Source organism: Myotis brandtii, unplaced genomic scaffold (assembly GCF_000412655.1).
Source record: "Myotis brandtii unplaced genomic scaffold, ASM41265v1 scaffold833, whole genome shotgun sequence".
Taxonomy (NCBI): domain Eukaryota; kingdom Metazoa; phylum Chordata; class Mammalia; order Chiroptera; family Vespertilionidae; genus Myotis; species Myotis brandtii.
The window spans coordinates 165,173-184,418 of record NW_005371384.1 but is presented as its reverse complement, the minus strand read 5'-3'; the positions used below and the strand labels follow the sequence as shown (position 1 = coordinate 184,418).

The 19,246-nt window shown below is 38.2% G+C and overlaps 1 protein-coding gene across 7 annotated transcripts in view; it reads right to left on the bottom strand.

The window, feature by feature from the left end:
* DYM (dymeclin) overlaps window positions 1–19,246 on the bottom strand; it is a 239,778-nt gene that overhangs the window by 170,019 nt on the left and 50,513 nt on the right. For all 7 annotated transcript variants that reach the window (XM_014531965.1, XM_014531964.1, XM_014531966.1 and 4 more), the window contains one exon: window positions 14,200–14,272. In XM_014531965.1, the coding sequence (XP_014387451.1) occupies window positions 14,200–14,272 (73 nt within the window). The remainder of the gene's footprint in view (window positions 1–14,199; window positions 14,273–19,246) is intronic.

Here is a 19,246-nt window from a genome sequence, read left to right as displayed (position 1 = left end):
AGACAGAGAGAAGGAGAGAAGACACTTGGTCAAAATGTATTATCCTTTTCATATATTACCAGATGCAATTTGCTAATTTTTTAAAATTTTTTATTGATTTAGACAGAGAGAAGGAGAGAAGAAAAGAAGGAGGGAGGGAGGGAGAGGGCGAAAGAGAGGGAGAGAGAAACATCGATTTGTTGTTGCACTTACTTATGCATTCACTGGTTGATTCTTGTATGTGCCCTGACCGAGTATCGAACCCACAACCTTGGTGTATCAGAACAATGTTCTAATCAACTGAGCTATCCAGCCAGGACAATTTGCTACTTTTTAAAAATATATCTTTCTGCTTTCTTTTTATATAATGTCACTATCAGGCTTTAGTATCAGGGTTATGCTGGCCTCGTAAAGTAAGTTATGCAACTGCTTTTGAAACATTTTTATTGAAATATGTACTTTATGATGTAATATTGAGCAAAGACAGCAGAATAATATGCATCATGTGAATGAATATACATGCAGATGTTAATATGCAAAAAATAAAAATAGCAATCCTGGAAGATGAGATTATGGGTAACTATTTTACTTTTTTAATATATTTTTATTGATTTCAGAGAGGAAGGGAGAGGCAGAGAGAGATAGAAACATCAATGATGAAAGAGAATTACTGATCAGCTCCTGTTGCCTCCACAGGCCCCCACCAGGGATTGAGCCTGAAACTTGGGTATGTGCCCTGACCAGGAATCGAAACATGACCTCCTGGTTCATAGGTCGATACTCAAACACTGAGCCACGCTAGCCAGGCTATTTTATTATTTTTAATTTAAAAATTTTAATTGAGTTTATTGGGGTGACATTGGTTAATAAAATTATATAGGCTTCAGGTGTACAATTCTGTAACACATCATCTGTATACTGTATTATGTGTTCACCACCTCAAATCAAGTCTCCTTCCATCACCATTTATTTCCCCTTTACCTCTTCTACCTCCTCTGCCCCTCCCTTTCCCTCTGGTAATCATACTGTGTCTATATTTACTTAAATTTTTAAAATAGGAAGAACATAAAGAAAATGAGAGAAACATTTGCTTCAAACTGGTTGTCTCTACAGGGAAATTTCCTGAAAAAAATAATATCATAAAAGATGATCTGAGGATAATATCTAATCTCATTTTGACCACATATATTTTATGAACACTTTCATGTGTTTAGATTTTTGACCAATATAAATATATCATCTATTTGAAAATTAAATTAATCAAGAACTAAAAATAGAGACTAGTCATTAAATTGAACTTTATTGATTAAAATCTGATGACATATTGAAATAAGAGCAAACAAAAAACTGAGTCTCATTGTGGCATACTGTAGGAGTCATCGGCCCAAAATTAGAAAACCTGGGACCTGCTTCTAAGTTCCCTATTAAACTCTGTTCTCTTCAGCAAATAACTACCTGTGGGTCTCCGATTTCTTATCTGTAAGTATTTAAATTGAACTTTATTGATTAAAATCTGATGACATATTGAAATAAGAGCAAACAAAAAACTGAGTCTCATTGTGGCATACTGTAGGAGTCATCGGCCCAAAATTAGAAAACCTGGGACCTGCTTCTAAGTTCCCTATTAAACTCTGTTCTCTTCAGCAAATAACTACCTCTGGGTCTCCGATTTCTTATCTGTAAGTAAGTATATTACACCAAATTATCTCAAATGCCATTTCTTGCTATAAGTTTCTATAATGCAGAAAAAAAGAAATTCAAGGCAATGTTAGGTTCCCATGAAAACAAAATTTCAAATATATTAATTGGACTATCTTACGTGCCAAATAATCAAGGAAAAGAGCCAGACAGACCAATACTTGAAATAAACCAAGGTTCTACCATGCTGAGTGTGGTGGTTTTTAAAAGATGAAAAATGTTTTAAGCCAACAGATCTTTCTTGTTTTAATGTCCTTGTATAATCTTCAGAAGATTTTCATTACACAATCACCAAAACAAAGTCAACTTTAAAAAGCCAAAGTGTTGCTTTGGCTCCGTATTATCCCAAGAACTTTCCACCATCTGGCTGAAAATGTCCTAGAACAAACTACTGTTGGAGCAAGTTATTAATTTCATGTGAAGAAAAAAAAGACAAGCGCATGACCTTGCGCTGCTCTGCTAGGGCCGAGTGGAACATTTGGATAAAGACAAAAGCCTTCATGAAATGGGTGTTAGTGTTGGCAAAGGGCAAAGTCAACGAACACAGAGGAAAAAAACATCCTCTTCTGACTTACTACTGGATAAGAAACGGGACAGCACTGTAAGTGGAACACAAGTTTAACAAAAACAACCAACAAGTTCAAAGGATTAATACCTAAGTTCAGAAATATCACTGTCTTGCCAACATGGAGAGTCTAAAAGTAAAATATAAGGAAAGATTAAAAAGTGGTATAATATATTACAGATACTGCCAATAGCAGTGATGGCTAGTTTTAGAAGTCAGCAACATCAAAGACATGGTAATACTACTCATTTATAATAAGTCTTATCAGTGCAACAGACGGTGCCTGGAGTTAGGAGTAAAAAAAACATGGCTGTTAGTCTCAGAACTGTCGCTTGTTACCTCTACCAGTTACCTTAACTGTCAACTTCATCATTTGTAAAAATTAAGGAAGTGGTCGAAATAAACTCAAATATCCACTCCATGTTTTCATGGTTTCGCAGAAAACCAATATTATGTATGTAACAATGCAGCAAATGTATAAAATGTAGCCACAAATTTTCTTGAAATAAAGTTCAACCACCAAAAAGAGCTCTTAAAAATAGTCTTAAAAAATCAAAAATTAATATTGATTGATAAGATGGATACACAATAGCTAAGAAAATATACAAAAGCAGTTATGTGGTTATCCAAAATGCAATCATACCAACATAAAATGTTGCATTCATAAAACAAGAGACAATGAGTAATAAAAAGCTCTCAGGAATTAAAAATGATTGTTAAACCTTTATCAAAAGTTAGAAATGGCTTTTAAATATATGAAGAGATATTCAACCTCACCTGTAATGAGAAAATGCATACAAGAATCACAGTCTGATTTCCATTTTTAACTTACAAAAAAACCTATAATACACAATACTCACAAGGGTCATTGAAATGGATTCTGTGGGAATACAATTTGTATAATCTCTGTAGGAGGCAGTTTTTTATCAAATTTATCATACTTTGTCAAATTTTAAAATGTACACGTTTATTTTCAACTCTAGATTTGTACGATGACTATATATGTATACATGAATAAAGTGAATTTAAAGTGTATGTAGTACATTCAGACAATGGAATATTATTCAGTGCTAAAAAGAAATGAGCTATTAAACCATTAACATGGAGTTAACTTAAATATATATTTATTACCAAAAGAATGAAGCCAATCTAAAAAGACTACATACTGTATGATTCCAACTATATGACATTCTAGAAAGGCAAAACTATAGAGACAGTAAAAGGATGAGTGGTGGTCAGGGTTGAGCAGATGGAGGAGAGAACAGGTAGAGCACAGGATTTTCGGATAGTGAAACTACTCTTATGATAATATAATGATGGATGCATGTCATTATACATTTCTCACACCCATAGAATGTACATTATTCACAGGTGACATGATCTTGTACAAAGAAAACCCTAAAGACTCCACCAAAATACTACTAAATTTAATAAATAAATTCAGCAAAAGTGACAGGTTACAAAATTAACATCCAAAATCAATGACATTTTTATACACCAATAATGAACTCTCATAAAGAGAAACAAACAAACAAAAAAACAATCACATTATCCATTGCTATAAAAAAAAAAGATACCTAGAAATACATTTAATCCAGGAGGTAAAACACCTATACTCGGAAAACTATAGAACATTGAAAAGAGAAATAGAGTCCCAGCAGGTGTGGCTCAGTGGTTGAGCATCGACTTATGAATCAGAAGGTTCCTGGTCAGGGCATATGCCCAGGTTGTGGGCTTAATCTCTAGTGTGGGGCACAAAGGAGGCAGCCAATCAATGATTCTCTGTCATCACTAATGTTTGTATCTCTCTCATTCTCCCTTCCTCTTGGAAATCAATAATATATATATACAATATATATAATGGGCAAAGGACTTGAATAGACATTTCTCCAAAGAGGACATACACATGGCAAAGAGACATACGAAAAAATGCTCAAAGTCATTAGTCATCAGAGAGATACAAATTAAAATGACAATGACCTCACACCTGTCAGAATGGCTACCATCAACAAATCAACAAGTGACAAGTAAGGCTAGGATATGGAGAAAAGGGAAACCTAGTATGCTACTGATGGGAATGCAGATTGGTGCATTCACTATGGAAAACAGTGAGGAGTTTCCTCAAAAAATTAAATATGGAACTGCTGTTTGAACCAGCAATCCCACTTCTAGGACTATATCCTAAGAATCCAGAAACACCAATCAGAAAAAAATATATGCACCCCCATGTTCATAGCAGCGTTATTTACAATAGCTAAGATCTAGAAACAGCCCAAGTGCCCATTACAGTAGATGAGTGGATAAAAAAGCTGTGGTACATTTATATAATGGAATACTATGCAGCTGTTATAAAGAAGGATCTCTTACTCTTTGCTAGGACCTGAAGATTATTATGCTAAGCGAAATGAGCTAGTCAGAGAAAGAAAAGTATGTGATCTCACTTATATGTGAAATCTAACAAAATATACTGATGAACAAAATAGGTCCAGAGGCATGGATACGTGGAACAGACTGACAGATCTCAGAGGGGAGAGGAGTGAGGGGGCAGAAAAAGATTAACCAAAAAAAATATATATATATATATAGGTATATAGATAGATAGATAGATAGATAGATAGATATAGATAGATAGATATAGATATAGATATATATATACACATACATATATATATCCCATGGACATAGACAACAGTGTGGTGAAGGTCTGGGGTGGGGCAGGGGCTTGGTGGAGGGCAGTAAAGGGGGTGGGGGATGGGAGACATCTATAATACTGTAAAAAATAAAATAGAAAGATACAGTAGTTAGGAGAAACTGGCTGAAGGGTAAAAATAAATAAGTAAATAAATGAAAGGATCATTAAAAAAGAATCAACCAATGAATGCATAAATAAGTGGAACAAATCAATGTTTCTCTCTCCCTTCCTCTATCTAAAAATCAATTTTAAAAGAAGAATGAGCACTGTTTATGCCTGGTGTTCTCTAAAGCTGAGATGGTAGCCAAGCACCTGCTCTCTGAGAGTGTAGGGTTGCTATTAATCACATGGCATCTACGAACTGCACCTCAGTGATGCTTATTTACCTGTGGCCTGTTATTACCTCCAAGGCCCAGAAGAGCCTCGTTTTCCACCTTCTTTGAAGACCAAGCGGAGGTGAAGAGGGAACATGGAAAGCAATTCCTGAGATCTCTTAAGAGGACGTGAGAGTAAAATCTGTCTGCTGGTGATTAAGAGGCCTGAGACAGTAACTGGGGAACCGGCCTACAAGCTCTAGAGTCTGCCCTGGAATTGGAGAACCAGTTAACCAAGCTCCTGCTAGATGTGAAGACTCTAGCTTCTGCCAACAATGACACGAATGTCGTATGCTTCTTGGGAAAGAACCTGGATGAACAGAAGAGTAACACAAACTACCTGCAACACCAGCTAGCATATCCTAAGAAATTAGAAAACCAGGCCCAGGGAGGGAGAAGCCCCATTGAAAACGCCTGCTGAAGTGTTAGGTAAATCGATCCAACATCTGAAGGCAACAGAGCAAGTAAGTCTTCCCATTGTAGGAGGTCCCCAAATCAGCTACTTACGAATCTTAATCTTCTCCATTGGTCAGAAGACTGCTTTTCTTCATTGGTGTATATACAAATGAATCTGTTTTTGCATTATTAAAAAAAATGTGCAACACTCACTAAGAGTGAACCCTAATTTACATGGTGACTTTGGGTGATAATGATGTGTCAATGGAGGTTCATTAACCCTAATAAATGTATCACTGTGGTGTGAGATGTTTATAGTGAGGGAGGCTGTGCAAGTGTGGGGTGAGGGGGCATATGGGAACTCTGTACTTTCTGTTCAGTTTTGCTGTGAAACTAAAACTGCTCTGAAAAATAAAGCCTATTAATTTTTAAGTGTTACAGTATTTAGAAATATAAAGGTAGGATAATGGCAGAGGTTTATATAAACCACCAGAATACCTAAAAATTGAAAATTATCATCTCTGGGGAGGAAAGGAAATAAAGGAATAGGACAAAGAACATTTGTTCTCATCATAAGCCCTCTGAGCTATTTGATTTTTTCCCCCTCAAACCATGTGCACACACATATTAACAATTTAAAATAACTGTGTCAGCATCAATAGCTAATATTAAATATCCAGATACAATGTAATCTGAATTATGCCTGAAAAGCAATTATTTTATAAAAAATTAATTTAGCCCTAGCCAGTTTGGCTCAGTGAATAGAGTGTTGGCCTGTGGACTAAAGGGTCCCGGGTTCGATTCCAGCCAAGAGCACATGCCCAGGCTGCAGGCTCAATCCCCAGTAGGGGGTGTGCAGCAGGCAGCCAATCAATGATTCTTTCTCATCATTGTTTCTTTATCTCTCTCCCTCTCCCTTCCTCTCTGAAATCAATAAATATATATTTTTTAAAAGAGTGTGGCTATTTAAGTTAAAAAAATAATTAATTTATATAGGTGGCATAAAAAAAGAAAAAAATGAACTATTTGTTGATAGAATTCAAATTTGCAGTCAATGTCAAATCACCTCATCCATATTTTGCTATTCATGTATTAATAACAGTAAAAGAGATTAACAAAAGCATTCTGTACCAGTTTTGCTTTTTTAAACGTAAAAATTCTTTGAAGGCGGAGGGGCAAGTTTACAGGGCTGAGCTACCTAAGAATCCTGCAAGTGGCTTAGGAAAGTCACTTCCCCTCTCTCTACTTCAATGACATGTATAAAATGAAAGGGTGAGAATAAGGTTTTTAAAAAAGCTTAATTCTAGTTCTAAAAATCCAATGATTATATGACTCTAAATAGCCTGTAACTTGTAAGGCAGTGGTTCTCAACCTTCTGGCCCTTTATTTTTTTTTTTATAATATATTTTATTGATTTTTTACAGAGAGTAAGGGCAGAATACAGGAGCATTGAACAAAGGAGATCCAACTCCACATATATTTGTGGGGCATTTTCTATGCGCAGTCATCTAGGTTGGATGGTGATGTGATTGCCTCAGGCGTTGACTGAAGCATCTATGTTCATTGGACATCTGGTTTCCAGAGTTTAGTGCAGTGGTTCTCGACCTTCTGGCCCTTTAAATACAGTTCCTCATGTTGTGACCCAACCATAAAATTATTTTCGTTGCTACTTCATAACTGTCATGTTGCTACTGTTATGAATCGTAATGTAAATATCTGATATGCAGGATGGTCTTAGGCGACCCCTGTGAAAGGGTCGTTAGACCGCCAAAGGGGTCGCGACCCACAGGTTGAGAACCGCCATTAAGGAACTATGCATATGCAGGCAAAATGGCCAGGATTCAGGACTCTGCTTCTGCTAATCGTCCACACCTAGAACCTGTCCTCCCAAACAGCCAGAGGAACTCCTCGGAACAGCTTGATGCAAGAGAAACTGCCTTCAGTTCCCACACAGATCATTCAGCCTTGTCCTTCTGAATCTGAGACATCCTACATCCTATGACCACTACACTTATTAATGACCAAGTGCTACTTCTTCTTGAGAAGTTTAAAATAGGAAAAATAACTCAGAAGCAAATTAATTCAATGTTTTTCTTGAATACTTAGTATGTGTAAGATAACACTATAGAGCAGTGATGGCGAACCTTTTGAGCTCGGCGTGTCAGCATTTTGAAAAACCCTAACTTAACTCTGGTGCCGTGTCACATATAGAAATTTTTTGATATTTGCAACCATAGTAAAACAAGGACTTATATTTTTGATATTTATTTTATATATTTAAATGCCATTTAACAAAGAAAAATCAACCAAAAAAATGAGTTCGCGTGTCACCTCTGACACGCGTGTCATAGGTTCGCCATCACTGCTATAGAGCATTTGAAACTTTTTTACAAAAACATCTTCAACTACATTTCTTTTGTCCTCAACACTATCCTGAGCAACAGAGTAGCAGTGAGAGCACGAGGCAGACCTCATCGCAGGATGAGATGCTCCCTCTCAGCTGCGGGCCCCGCCACCACAATGAAGGACTTGCCTAGCTGTTCCTTCAATAGCGATGTGAACTGGTCTCTCAACTCATACACTTCAGGTTCCATGTCTAAAATACTGAACAACTGAACTCGAGTCTTCAAATGTATTTTCCAAGTCACAACCTATGATCTATTAACCCCAATTTTACAATGAGAAAACTGAGGCCTGGAGGGACATTGATGATTAGTGGTTGAGCTAGGATTCAAACTCTACCTTCTGGATTCAGAACCAGTGGTGTTTTTTGCACTACAGGATACACCCTATACTTCTTGGCAACAGGCAGTTAAGCATTTATGAACAATGTGAGCACATACCTTTTAAAAGAAACATTTGTGGTGCTAGATATATTTTGCTCAGATTTCTTCAATAAACCAAGTTAAGGTTTACATATTAAAAATTATTTAACTGGAATTTTCCCCCCAAGGCACCAGAAATCCATTTTCAAGCTAAAAAGCTATTCTGAACTTAACATAAAAAAACTGTAATGATACATAAAACACCATCATCTTTAATTCAGTGCTTATAATGTCATAAATGCCTAATTCCACCAGAAAGCTACAGGAGATGTTCACCTGACAGCACTTAAAACTTCAATGCTGACGGGCTTTAGCCACCCGCTTGCTGAGGCTGCATTTGGAGACCTATGTGGGTATCAACACGCAGGGATGTAGAAAGGCATTTCCCCAACAGTGAGGCCCTTCCGTGCCAGCCCTGGGTCCCTGCAGTTCGTTCACTCTCTTCCAACAACTTGCAGACTCCAGAAAGAGACTGTTTATGGCTCTTCAGGTTCTTAAACCACCTACTCAGAGTTAGCGCCAAACGTTTTCCATATTCGAATTTTCCGCATATTACATCTAAGCCAATACCATTAGTCTAAGGGTTGAATCAATGTGCATTTGATATCATTTTATTACATTTCAATAACCCTGTGGATAAAGAGAATTTTATAAAGATTCTTAATCAGTTTTATCCCCCCAAATACTTCCAAAGTGTATTTTAGAGAAGTAGCTCTAAAAATATACTGTTCTTTTACATCCTAACAAACACGGAACCCTAAACACAATCAAACCTTTACTCCTGCTAACATTCAAGTCTTGACACCATCGAACAACATAGCTTCCCAGCCCTAATTTCCCACAACCCTCTGCTCTAATCAAACTAATGCAGTGTTCTCATTGTTCACAAGAGCCTTCCTGCCTCTTTAATGACCAGCCACTGCTGGTCACTACGGCTGGAAATGACTGCAGCCTTCAACTGCTCCTCTTACTGGGCTACCTTTCTAGGTATCTATCCATCCCGAAGCTCTTCAAAAGCCACTCCTTTCCTTGCCCAGGGCCTAGTACAGCACAGACACACAGTATATTCACAATATATGTTTCTGAGGATGAACTCAATGAAAAAGAAAGTATATTGTGAAGGGATAATCTGGACACTACTGAGATATTAGCTGACTGTCCCTAAACTGTCCCACACTAGTCAGCAGTTATAACTAATTAATCTTCCATTTCCTTAAACATTGTTAGATGTTATTTCTCAAGTGTTTCAGCCCCTAGTAGCCCCTTTCTACTACTAATAAGACATTGAATTTTTATAATATAATTACCAACTGCAAAGGGCTTTGAGCCAGGATACTTGCAATGGAACATGCCTTAGCACAATGCAGCCAACATGCTGGGAAACAAACAAAATACTGTAAGCACACGGAATAGGTTATGTCCCTACTGATTTGCTGATTCAACAAAAAATCTGTTGAGAATCAGGCTAACCAGAGTACTAGTGACACAGCAATGGGCAAAATAAATGCAGGCACAAGAAAAATCTTTGTTTTCATGGAGCTCACTTTCCAATTTTATTTGAGAAATACAAGTAAGAGAAAGAATAGGTAATATGAAAAGTAGAGATGAGTATTCAGACAAAAAATAAAGCGTGATAAAAGGACAGAGGGTGGGAGGGAAGGCAGAGCAGCTCTTTCTAAGAAGCAGACCTTTGAGCAGAAAGAAGCTTGATAGACATACGGTCAGGACATAAGCCTACAGAGATCTGAGGGGAGATATTCAAGGGCAAAGGCCTCGGAGGCAGGAGGGGGTAGGCAGGTTCCAAGTTAGCAAGGACACCAGCGTGGCTGAACTAGAATGAGTGGTGCGACAGGGTTAACAGACACCCTCTGTACTCGACAAAAAATAGACACACACAATCCCCGAAAAGGGCAGTGAAGGCAATCACTTATGAAAATCTCATCTTCACCAGTACTTAACTTATGAAAAAACTAGGTAAGGTTTCTTAGATTAAATGATAATGTAAAAACCTGCAGGTGAGGGCCGGGCTGAGAATGAATGTTCACAGGCTGATGAAGGAGAATGCACCAATGGACCCCAGAGGAAGAGGCTGCCTGTCTGGCCGGGGCCCACAGAAAGGCCCACTCTGAGCAGATGTCCCAGGGACCTGTCAGAGTGGTGGCACCAGAGAAAAGGAGGAGGGCCTGTCCTGACAACGGCATCGTCATTTACAACTAACAGTGAGAGCTCTGAAAAAACTACAGCAACAAAAACAGACAAAAAGACATAAAAGGAAAAAAATCCAGTTCTAGCCACCAAAATGACTTCTATTTCATAATTAAAAAGCATCACAAACAGTCTCCAAAACATAAGTTTGGGGTCCATACACTCTAACTGCTTCTGATGCTAGGACCCCACTTAACCTGCACCGCTGGTGGAGTCCCGGGGTCTCAACCATTACAGTAACGCTAAGAGCTGACACACGGTCACCTCAGTGTGCTGCTTCCAGCTCTGTCCTGCCAACGCCTTCTTCTTAGGATCCCCTCTATTAATGTCCTGAGAAAAATACCTTTATCTTACTTTATTCCTTACCCACTCACTTCCTTGAGATCAAGGAGCAGGTCTAATAATTATAGACAAGGCTTTACTTTTGGAATACAATTCGAGTGGATCAACCCAATATAGACTGAAAAATGTCAAATCATAAGCCCATGCATGACTTAATCTTTACTTTAAATATATAAATGCTGAGAGGAGTTAAGGAAGGAATCCTGTAAGAAGGGCAATTTTAACCCGACTGAAGATTAACAATCTCAGAGAATTAATATTTTATCAAGAAATCCAAACTGCAATATTGACTTGAAAGTCAATTTTCATCATTATTCCTTCAAATTCTGGGAGTTTAGGAAGTTAATTTAAAATTCAGTTTATAGATCTCTAAATATCTATGTTCTCGATAATCACTTGCTTTCAATATTAACGAAATGATTTCACAGTCTCACTTCACAGTAAGCTAGTCTAGAATTGCCCTCGGTGGCCAAGAGAACCAGATTCCTCTTGCTGTTCACCTGCGAGTGCAGCACTGGCGTGCCGAGGTTAACGTGAAAGCTTATACTGAGACTGCTGATGCTCAGGTGAGAGCATCCGGTTCCCACATGTCAATGTTCCTCTTTAAATTATAAGCTGATCTGTAACGCTGCACTATAGTTACAGTAGATGAAACACTGCAAGAGTAGTTTGCTTTCACATGGAAACAGTTACCAAGACAAACCTTGGAGGATGGAGTTCCAAGAATATTAAATCATAAGAAATTGTTTCAGCAGCTGGTTAAAGCTGAGTGTACATAACACAAGACATCTGGTTGTCTGTGCATTTTCAGTTCATTTAAAAAGTATAAACACATTAAAACACTGAAATGTTTGATATATTACAACACTGTCTGCTTGCTCCCCAAGAGTGTTTAAGTGGCTGGTCTAGTCATTGTACTCAAGGCTTATTTACTAGCTAAAGGGATTTACTATTTCCATCCCCCTTAACTTCAAGATATATTATCAACCAAGGAAAAAAAGAAGATATTGCTGGTATTTGTAAGGACATAATGTAATAGAGGTAGTGCTATTTCTAAAATTAAATCAGGAACACATGAAGCATCACACATACTGTGACAAGTAAACAGCAGACAACGTTTACTGTTACATATGCTCTCCCTCCCACATCTGACCATATGTAACAGAAACCTAACCACAGTGGCTTAACCAAAATAAGGGTTTATTTGCTTCACGTAAGAAGAAATCCAAAGATAAGCGATCTAGGGTTGGTGTAATAGTTCCAGAGTATCATACATACCCCATGCTCCCGGGACACTGTTCTTTGCATGCTGCAGTCATCATCATACTTTTAAGATGCCTAAATGGCACCTCCACATTCCAGGAAGGAAGAGAAGGACAAAGAGCAAAAAGCTAAAGGTAAGTGCTCTACAAGCTTCCAACTTCTGCTCACATAAAACTGGCCCAGACTATCACAGGGCCACATTTCAACACATTCAATTCCCAAGATGCCTGAACACTAAGCTGGGCATACACTGTCCCCCCCAAACAATACTGGAGATCTGTTGGAAAGGAGGGTGAGGGCTCTAACCGATTTGGCTCAGTGGATAGAGCGTCAACCTGCGGACTCAAGGGTCCCAGGTTCGATTCCAGTCAAGGGCATGTACCTGGGTTGTGGACAAATCCCCAGGAGGGAGTGTGCAGGAAGCAGCTGATCGATGTTTGTAATCTTCTATCCCTCTCCCTTCCTCTCTGTAAAAAATCAATAAAATATATTTAAAATAATAAAAATCATCATTCTCCCCTTTAAAAAAAAAAAAAAGAAAGAAAGGAGGGGGAGGAAAAGAGATAAGGCATGCTAATCGCTGTGTCCGTCGCAAGAGCTCAACGTGCATGGGCCCTGCCTTCCAAGCTATACAAGCTCCAAACCACAACAGGGTTTGGTGGATCCCGTTTCTAAATCTACATTACAATTCTGGATGCTGCACTTATGCACAACAGAGGCCAGGAGCCCATTTTCCACAAATACCTGTCTTTCCTTTTTGGACTATAGGCAAATAGCACATTTCCAACGATATCCCCATGTAGATTGAGATTCTATGATGATGAATCTTAAAATCTACTTCTTTATTTAAAACATAATTTCTTTAAAACATGCATTTTCAATGGAGATGATATGACACCCCCCCCCCCCGAGAATAAAAATTAGTTCTTTAAGGTGAAAAACATCACAGATATTATAATGATTCATGGTGCTCCAAGGGGGGAGGGACAATTAAGAAAAAGAAGTCTAAAAGGGTTCCTCAAAGAGACAATTTTTAAAAAGGCTGACAGTAACTGCTCTAAAAATAACAAACATTTTGAATCATGCTGGAATGGCATTCAGTTGCAGTGACAGAAATCCATTACCATAAACAAATAAGGGTCTATGTTTCCCACATGAGAAGTCCAGAGGGCAACAGGGGGTGGGGGGACTAGAAGTTGATGACTTTGGTTCAGCAGCTCAATGGCATCAAAGCAGAATTTTCGGTGAGTCTCTTGGCTCATGGCGCCAAGATGGCCACATAATTCAAAGGACCATGTTCACATTCCAAACAGCAGGAAAGAGGGCTGTCAAGAACAGAAAGATAGGACTCCTGGGGGAGCCAGGTCCCCTTAAAAGAGCTTTACTCATACTTTCATGGAGAAATTCCCCCTATATCTCAATGACCACATCTACCTTCAAGAAAAGATAGACATGAAAATCCAAAACTGGCCATTAATCAAAGCAGGACGTAAGAAAGAAGGGGAGAACAAATAATGGGTGAACAACTAGCTGCACCTACCACATATGAATTTGTTTCTAATTGCTTTTCTCTTAAACCCTGTTAACAGAGATTTGTAAGTTCATTTATTACAGAGATTAATCTAATTCTGTGCCTACCATATGCTTAGTATTGTTAACAACTTAAAATTGTTTTGATGATGGATAGTCAGAGTTTAAATATTACTGGGAAAGAGAGATAGAAGAACTCCATGAATGTACTACCCTTAAAAGGCATGCATAAAAGTACTACACTAGGACCCACAAACTCTTCAACATCATCAATTACCATCTTCACGATACAAAGAAGATAAAACAAACCCTGATGTAGCCAGAACTTACATGAGTGGAATATCAGTGATTAACTGCATCAAACAGCAGACTAATTCTTCCAAAAGATCTTCTGAGTCAGAACCTGATAAGATACACAAAAAGTTTGTTAACAAAGTATAAAATAGAATGGAATTGTTTAGAAGTTCAGTTTTCATTCCTAAAGAGAATAAGAATAATTATTACATAAACTCAGACATTAATGCTGGCCTCTGAATAAAATCCAAATCCTGAGTAAGTTAGCATCGATTATGATTTTCATCTACAGAGGAATTTTGAACACCAGCTATCAATTATACAGTTTTTAACATTTGAAGGTAACTATGACTCCTGTAGGCCAGTAGTATTCAAACTTCTTATAGTGCACTATGTTTTTTCAAATGAAATCTTACATACTAAGCCAAATATATAAAATACATGAAAAAGCAAGCTGCTCTAGCTGCTTTGTTTGAATCAGGAGTAGACACCCCTCAGCCCCCTAAATATCTGGCCTTGCCCTTGCTCTTCTTGATAGACCTCAAGAACCTTTTCTGAACCCGTGGGGACTCCACAGATGACAGACTGAAACCGAGAAAGAGGCCAGACACCTACCTCTTCACAGACAAAAAGCCAAAGGTAAAGTGGATTTCCAAGTCCTATGAACAAGTGGCAAAGGCAGGTTACAAATTACCCTCCCAGGGGAAATGCCCCTCTGTCCCATACCGCTCCGAGTGACGTCTGGCTTTGGACAATACGGAGACACCTACTCTTTCTTCCCCAGCTCCTATGACACCCTATTTCTAACCTACCTCTCTCTCTATTTATTCCCAGGACCCACTTCCCCAGAATGCCCTTCAACTACTGGTACGCTCCTCAGAGTGCCACCACTGGCTTTCTTCTCCTCGTCTCGCTCCCCATGATCTCCCTTATTAGTCATCACTTGTATGCTGGCGATTCCTACGGTTTTCCTCTTGTCTCTCCACTGAACTTCATCTTTATATCCAACTGTCTGCTGACCATCTCCACCTAGATCAGCGGTTCTCAACCTGTGGGTCGCGACCCCTTTGGCGGTCTAACGACCCTTTCACAGGGGTCGCCTAAGACCATCCTGCATATCAGATATTTACATTACGATTCATAACAGTAGCAACATTACAGTTATGAAGTAGCAACGAAAATAATTTTATGGTTGGGTCACAACATGAGGAACTGTATTTAAAGGGCCAGAAGGTTGAGAACCACTGACCTAGATGCATCACCAATACGTTCAAGCTCAATACGTTCAAAACTGAACTCATTTGTCCCAACGCTTCAAATCCACTTCCTTGTTCTTTATTCTCCTTCTCGGTGACTACATCAGTGAACCCAAACCCAAAACACAGACTATTCTCTCTCTTATTCTTCTCAAGGTCCTATCAATTACACAGTCACCTCTCTGTCATTCACTCGTTTCTTCATTTCCCGTCATGCCTTCGTTCATTATTGCATGATCTCAGTTCAGTTAAACACGTTTATTAAATTAAAACTCCTGAACTTCTTTAAACCTTCCTACTAGTATTCCTACAAATTTGCTCCTCTCCAATCCAAACTCAAGATTATCAGAGGGACCTAACTACAGTCCATCCTTTCATTCTCCTGCCTTAGACCTTTATAATTGCTTTAAGCTGATTACTATGCATCAGAAAGAACTCCAAGCTCCAAAGTACAGCATGCCAGACCCTTAGAGATACAGGCCCTGCATCCCTTTCTACCTTTGTTTCCCACCATTATTCCTTTCACAATTTATACTCCAGAGACACCAAACTACCTGCTACATGCCACTTTATGCCTCCTCAATAACATTCTGCCTGGAATGCCCTCCAACAATAAAAATCTAATTTTTTTAAAAAGCCAATTTTTATCTACCTGAACCATCCTAAATCTTCATTTCCTCCATAAAACCCAACTCTCTTGGCTCCCCTTGAACAAAAATAATCATCTAGGCCGCATCTATGCCTTGTTCATATGTCTTTCATTGCATAATTTGGTTACATTGTATCATAATTTCTCTCTACATGTAAGCAGGCTTCTATTGGACTCTGTATTTCTCAAGGATGATGACTAAGAGCTTGGCATGTGATGTATACTCAATACATGTTTGCTCAACTGAACCCAGCTGTCTAAGTATAAATCTAATGGTTATTTCCAAAGCATCAAAGCACTTGGAGTCTCGAAAAAATTTAGCAATTCTTTTTTCTAGACCACAATCACCTTAGTAGTCAGGAATTATGCAGAAACCCCTTCCTGCCTTGCCATAAATAGAACTGGCACAGCAACCCTCTGAGAGGTGAGTGCCAAGCTTGAAGAGAACATGAAGTCACAATGAACACACCAATCAAGGCTAAGAAGAATGAATACACAGCAAGATCAAATTCAATAACCACATTAAATCTCACTCTAAAAGAGGTAGGCTTATTAGCTCAACAAGTGAAGAAAGTAAAACAAGGAAATAAGTAGCAGTTGTCTCTGAGGCTACACAACAAGCAGATCTAACTAAAATCCTCCTCATTGTCAAAGCTGTCCAACATAACCCACATGAATTAACAACCTATTCCAACAAGCTCATTTGCTGACATATAATATATATTCAATATGTTTGTTAAACCATCATTCCCTGACTCATCCTACAGAATGTATTGATCCAGACCCAAGAAGAACATTTAAAATCTTCACTGATTTCTTAAAGAACATTTCAGACCAAACGAGTTGGACAGTTTAATAACATACCCTTATTTAGCCAAGCAGCCAGCAGTGTTTTAATTACAGAAGGTGAAGAAACAAGCACTCAGAATTCACAGATGGTGCCTGATTGTTCTATTTTTCTTCCAGGGGTGTAAACACATCTGATTTTTAAATCTTAAAATGGTGACAAGAACTCTCTATCCAGTTCTATGTGCCATCCAAATCATGACCTCGGCCAAGTTTACAGCTGCGTCAATTAAGGAATATATTCACAGCTTTGTTATCAATTTAACATCATGAAAATGATAAAAAAAAAAAAGGCATACAAGTAAAATGTAACATATCAAGGCCAAAGCTCTAACAAAACAAAAGACAAGAATAAAGAATTTCCAGCTGAAATCTCTGACAACTTCCGTTTACTTTAAGAAGAAAATCCTGCAGAATACTATATGCTTGTTCTGAGCTAATCTAGAAGCAAATAATTGCATATCAAGTGAAGAATGATGAGATTTGACTGCTTAGCAGGTTTGACATCAAGCAAAAGTCACTTCTACTGCTTTATTTTCGAAGCAGTACTTATATCATTCAGCTTTCATATGAGGATAAATATCTTTCTTATTTCCAATAAAAATAAGTAAATATAAAGTCTCCTGCCAGAAATTATGTAACTCACTCATGCATCTCAAGAAAAATGATCTTAAAAGTCCTTGAAATTTGAAAGACACAGTAAACTGAGGTTCTTTGAGCAAAGGACTTTGCAGAGATTCAGTATGTTTATTGTACTGTGAAGTTTACAACTCGGTTTTATCTCTTTAAGAGTTTTAAATTGCCTCTACAGCTGCAGTCAAATATTTTAGTAGTTTAAATCTTAGCTTCTGGATAAAATATTAATAGCTAACATTTGAGAACTCTACCCTTGAAGAGGCACTGTGTTATTTCATTCTCTTTATCCCACATTAATCCTGATAATAACTATTAAGGTGCAGGTATGATCATCATCCTTTTACAGATGAAGAATCAAGGCCCACTGATATTAGTTTACTTACAGTAAGGGGCAGAGCCCAGATTTGGCCCAAATCCAGACTCCCAAAAAAAGGAAAAGAAAAAAACAACCTAATGAATTATTTTTTCTATTGTTTATTTTTATTATTGAGAGTATTTCAGATGTCCCCCTGTGCCCACCCCCCCGCCACCAATTGCCCTGCTCCACCCAGCCTTCCCTGCCCCTGTCCTTCACCACCCTACTGTCCGTGTCCAAGGGCAATGAATATATGCCTATACGTTCTTTGGTTAATCTCTTCCTGTCCCCTTTCCCTCTGAGATTCATCAGTCTGTTCCATGTTCCCATTATTTTTAAAGACCTGTTATTATACAAAGTTGGGGGGAAAATCCAGTCAACCATTCCATGTTTCACTGAAGACCCTAAAGACAAACCCCCTGGTAAGAGAGTACTATGAACCACACTAGGGAAGAAATCTGAAATACCACATATTAGTTTACACATCCAGGTGATATATTATACATTTACCAACGCATACTGAAAGTCCTTGAATTAAATATCCAATTTGGAAGTAATTTCACACAATGAATAAATATAAACTATTATCATCAGTATTATGCAAACTGAAATCTCACCCCTATCCCTAGGGTTCTCTCACTCTAAAGCCCTAACCCCACGTCTCTGATCTCTATGAGCGTCACCAGAGGAAGAAGCAAAGAAAGACAAGGTGATATTTGTGGTCCTAACAGCTCCAATAATCCATACCTGAAACTAAGCTTCGGTTCTTGTTCTTTCTGTTCGGCACCCTCCGGTACCAAACACTAAGATACCGCGCTCTCATTTTGGCCTTAGGGGCTGGACCAGAGCATGGTAGAATCATGTCATAATCAAATGTCTTCCATCAGAGTGGGAGGGGAGAGAGGGCAAAATTATTTTTAAAAACCACTCACTTGAAGAAGAGAAAAAACAGTGCTGGTGGAAAGCAAAGAAGTGGCCAGAAAAAAGAAACACATGGGTTATTTAAATCAGGTTACATGTAATTATTAAAAAATATATTAACAGATAGAGAGTTAATCTTTGCTGTTTTCTTTACATTAGTAAAGTCAAGCTGTTATTTCTCAATGCTACCCAATACCACACTGTGACAAATACAAGCACTTACTCAATCAAGAAATAACAGAGCGAGAGAAACCAAGATGGCAGCATAGGTAAACACCTGAAATTGATGCCTCACACAACCACTTCAAAATACAACTAGAAGACAAAACGGACATTATCCAGAACCACAGGAAGGCTGGCTGAGTGGAAATTCAACAACTAGAAGGAAAGAGAAAAGCACACTGAGACTCAGAGGAGGTG